Consider the following 2,819-nt stretch of genomic DNA (forward strand, 5'->3'; position numbering starts at 1 on the left):
TTTACTCTTAACTCTACATTCAAAGTTCAGAACATCCCCCATAAGCGTTACATGAATCAAATTACCTTCTGAAGTAAAGCCATACCCTTTTGATCCCTCCGCAGCATCGAAAGCATAAGCTATGGCCCTGGCTCCGCTGAGGCCCTCACATTCCCCCTTTCGCACCGTCATGCTTCTTAAATCCAACGACCCTGCACCCGTCTCCGTCAAGAGCAGCAGCCTCTGCCTCAGAAACGCCAGCGGCCTACTGTTGCTCGAAGTCTCCGCGACTCCATACAGCGTTCCATTCTCGCTTTGTGACACCTGCCCTGTCTCGGGGTTGACAAACCCTAATCCCTTAACGCATGTTTATTCCGCCACTTCGCGCCTGTGTGGCCATTTTACACTTTGCTGTTGTTATTGGTCTTGGCTCCGCCTCTGGTTACTCCGCCTGTGGATGAATCCTGTTGGATTCCTGCTGGTTTCTTATGGTGTAACAATGCTATTTCACTCCGTCAATTCGTTGCCGTGGCTATTGATGTATTTGCTTCAGGGTTTCTTGGTAAGTTATGGTTGTTCTCTGTGCATTCAACTGGTTCTTTCGACTGTGTGAGCGATTTTTGGTTCTGTGCTGGCTCAAGCTGTTTGTTATGGTCATTTTGTTAACCTTGTGGTGAATGCTGGTGATGAATGGCTACGGTTTCTGCTCAGCTGTCGAATACTCTGTTGGAATGCTTCCCAACTCGGTTTCTCTCCGGCGCTCGGCTGTATAGAACAGGTAAGGACTTGTTTCGTGCTTTATGTCTTCTCCCACAGTTTATGCTGGAACTAACGTTCCGCAGCTCCTTTGTTTTCAGGGTTAGTGCTTGTCTCTGTTGGCCTGGGTCTCGGCTCCCTCCAGGTAAGGCTTCTCTGTCACTCTTATGCACAGTTTTTATTGTTCACTTGTGGTTTCGTGGTAAAACCCTCTCGTACAGGGTTGTTTCCCGTCTTCAAAACCCTGACCCTTCGCTTTGTCTGGTGTTGGCAGGTGTGGCCGGTTCCCGTGGTTTCACAAGGGTTACAATCACGCCTTTCTTCGGGTAGCTCTGTCTCTGCTTTACTTCCTCGCAATGGCTCTTGGTTACATTTACTTGTTTGCTGTTTGTTCACTGTATCTTTGTCGCGTCTGTATGTATGTCGGGTTATCTCCAACCCGTGACCGTGGCTTGGGGTTTACTGTGAGCCCCTGTTGGCTCGGTTCATCGAACCCTCGTTGCACAGTTGGATAGATATTGTTTTATACAGGCATACAATGTAATAATTTTGTGGCATATGAACTCAATTTGTAAATGGTTTGGTTGCTTACCGGTTTCGACCGTAGTCTGTTTTCGTTCCACTGTGTTGGGTGTGCCTTTCGTCTGGTGCTCCCTCTTGTCTTAGCTAGTCAACGGACTCTTGGAATTGTAATAACTCTGTTGTTTTGATTTACCTGAAATGAATGGAAATTACAGTGGTATGCATATACATTGTATTACAGAGGACTTGAATCATATAGCGGTATATTTAATTTGTGCACAGTATTTTGATGAAGGAAAAAAAATATATTGCTCTTATTCACTTTTCATATTCTGCTGCTGAACTGAACCATAGACCACCTTAGCGGCTTCCATTTCTTGCAGGATTTCGTCTTCCATTGCTCTGAAGATCGCAGAAAACTACCTCCAAAAAAAAATAACGCTGAAATTGAAAACACGCTAAATGCCTAAATGAAGGGGACAGCACTTTGCAAAACCGGTTCTCCACATCACCGGCTGACTTGAAAAACACGCCATGGCTTCAGAAAACCGATGGTCAACCATTCAAAACAAAAAAACTACAGACATAAGTTCACAATGAAACAGTTCCATATAAATTCACACAAACACATTTTTTTATAATTTACAATGTCAGGTTACAATTTAAGGCATCTCAGCCTTAATCCAGAATTTCTCAGGCGACTACATTTTTCCCCTCTCTCCTAGGCACAGGTTTTCCTCTCCTTCTTCCTGATTCTCTCAAGAATCCTTCCGTTCTTATTACACATACATTCAGTTTTAACTGATTTTTAACTAAAATTAGTTTATTAACCGAATCTTGTTCAAGATTGGCCTGGTTGTCCATGTGGTTGTCCACCTGTCCTCTTTCTCTATTTTTCTTTCATTGAGGTGTCCGGATGCTCCTGCATCATTTTTATTTATTGGGAAGTACCAGTCACAAACAGTGAACCTAATCAAGTGCAACTGAGTCCGGATTTGGAATACGGGGATAATATAGTATAACCTTGCTAATTATTTGTTAAGGTAAGACATTAAGCGGAGAATACGGTGTTCAGGAACTTGTTTGACCATCTGCAGTGATCGAAGAGTAGTGAGGGGCATTCAAATTGGAATCGTGATCAGCGAAGAGGCAGAGTAAAAATAATGGTCGTGACTTTTCGCGAGTGGTGTGACTTTCGCGCAGCTCGATCACCGCGGAGCTCTATTTCGAGTACCTAGATTTTGCGCAACTTAATGACTCTTCGCGAAGCTGATTTCGCGGACCTGGATTTCGCGCACAGTTCTATCTAGAGCACCTAGATTTCGCACAGCTCTATGACTCTTCCCGAAGCTCATTTCGTGGACCTGGCTTTTGCCCAGCGATTAGACAGACTTAACAATACAGAATTTACTGATGGCAATGACAGAGAATAAAACTAAATAAGGTTGGAGCAACACAATAAAAACCTTGGATTAAAAACATTCACATGAGACAGCTCATTCACCAAATAAAACAAAGGTTTATAGTGATTTATACTCCACGTGGAATAAAGCACAATAAAA

At 43.6% G+C, this 2,819-nt stretch overlaps 1 protein-coding gene across 1 annotated transcript; it reads left to right on the top strand.

Moving 5' to 3' along the window:
- Nucleotides 1–636: 636 nt before the first annotated feature.
- LOC149203734 (uncharacterized) lies at nucleotides 637–1,479 on the top strand. Its single transcript, XM_089400236.1, has 3 exons — nucleotides 637–757; nucleotides 837–880; nucleotides 1,010–1,479. The coding sequence occupies exons 1-3, from the start codon at nucleotides 670–672 to the stop codon at nucleotides 1,178–1,180; spliced, it is 303 nt and encodes a 100-aa protein (XP_089256362.1). The 5' UTR covers nucleotides 637–669; the 3' UTR covers nucleotides 1,181–1,479.
- Nucleotides 1,480–2,819: the final 1,340 nt, after the last annotated feature.

Source organism: Pinus tabuliformis, chromosome 2_1 (assembly GCF_031772625.1).
Source record: "Pinus tabuliformis cultivar Carrire ecotype Pingquan chromosome 2_1, CPIR1, whole genome shotgun sequence".
Classification (NCBI taxonomy): Eukaryota; Viridiplantae; Streptophyta; class Pinopsida; order Pinales; family Pinaceae; genus Pinus; species Pinus tabuliformis.

What these genes read in the sequence shown, in the direction of transcription:
- LOC149203734 (XM_089400236.1), top strand. Translation starts at nt 670, where the DNA reads ATGGCTACGGTTTCTGCTCAGCTGTCGAATACTCTGTTGGAATGCTTC. An exon ending in CGCTCGGCTGTATAGAACAG is followed by an intron (nt 758 to 836) that starts GTAAGGACTTGT and finishes CTTTGTTTTCAG; the next exon opens with GGTTAGTGCTTGTCTCTGTT. An exon ending in TGGGTCTCGGCTCCCTCCAG is followed by an intron (nt 881 to 1,009) that starts GTAAGGCTTCTC and finishes TGGTGTTGGCAG; the next exon opens with GTGTGGCCGGTTCCCGTGGT.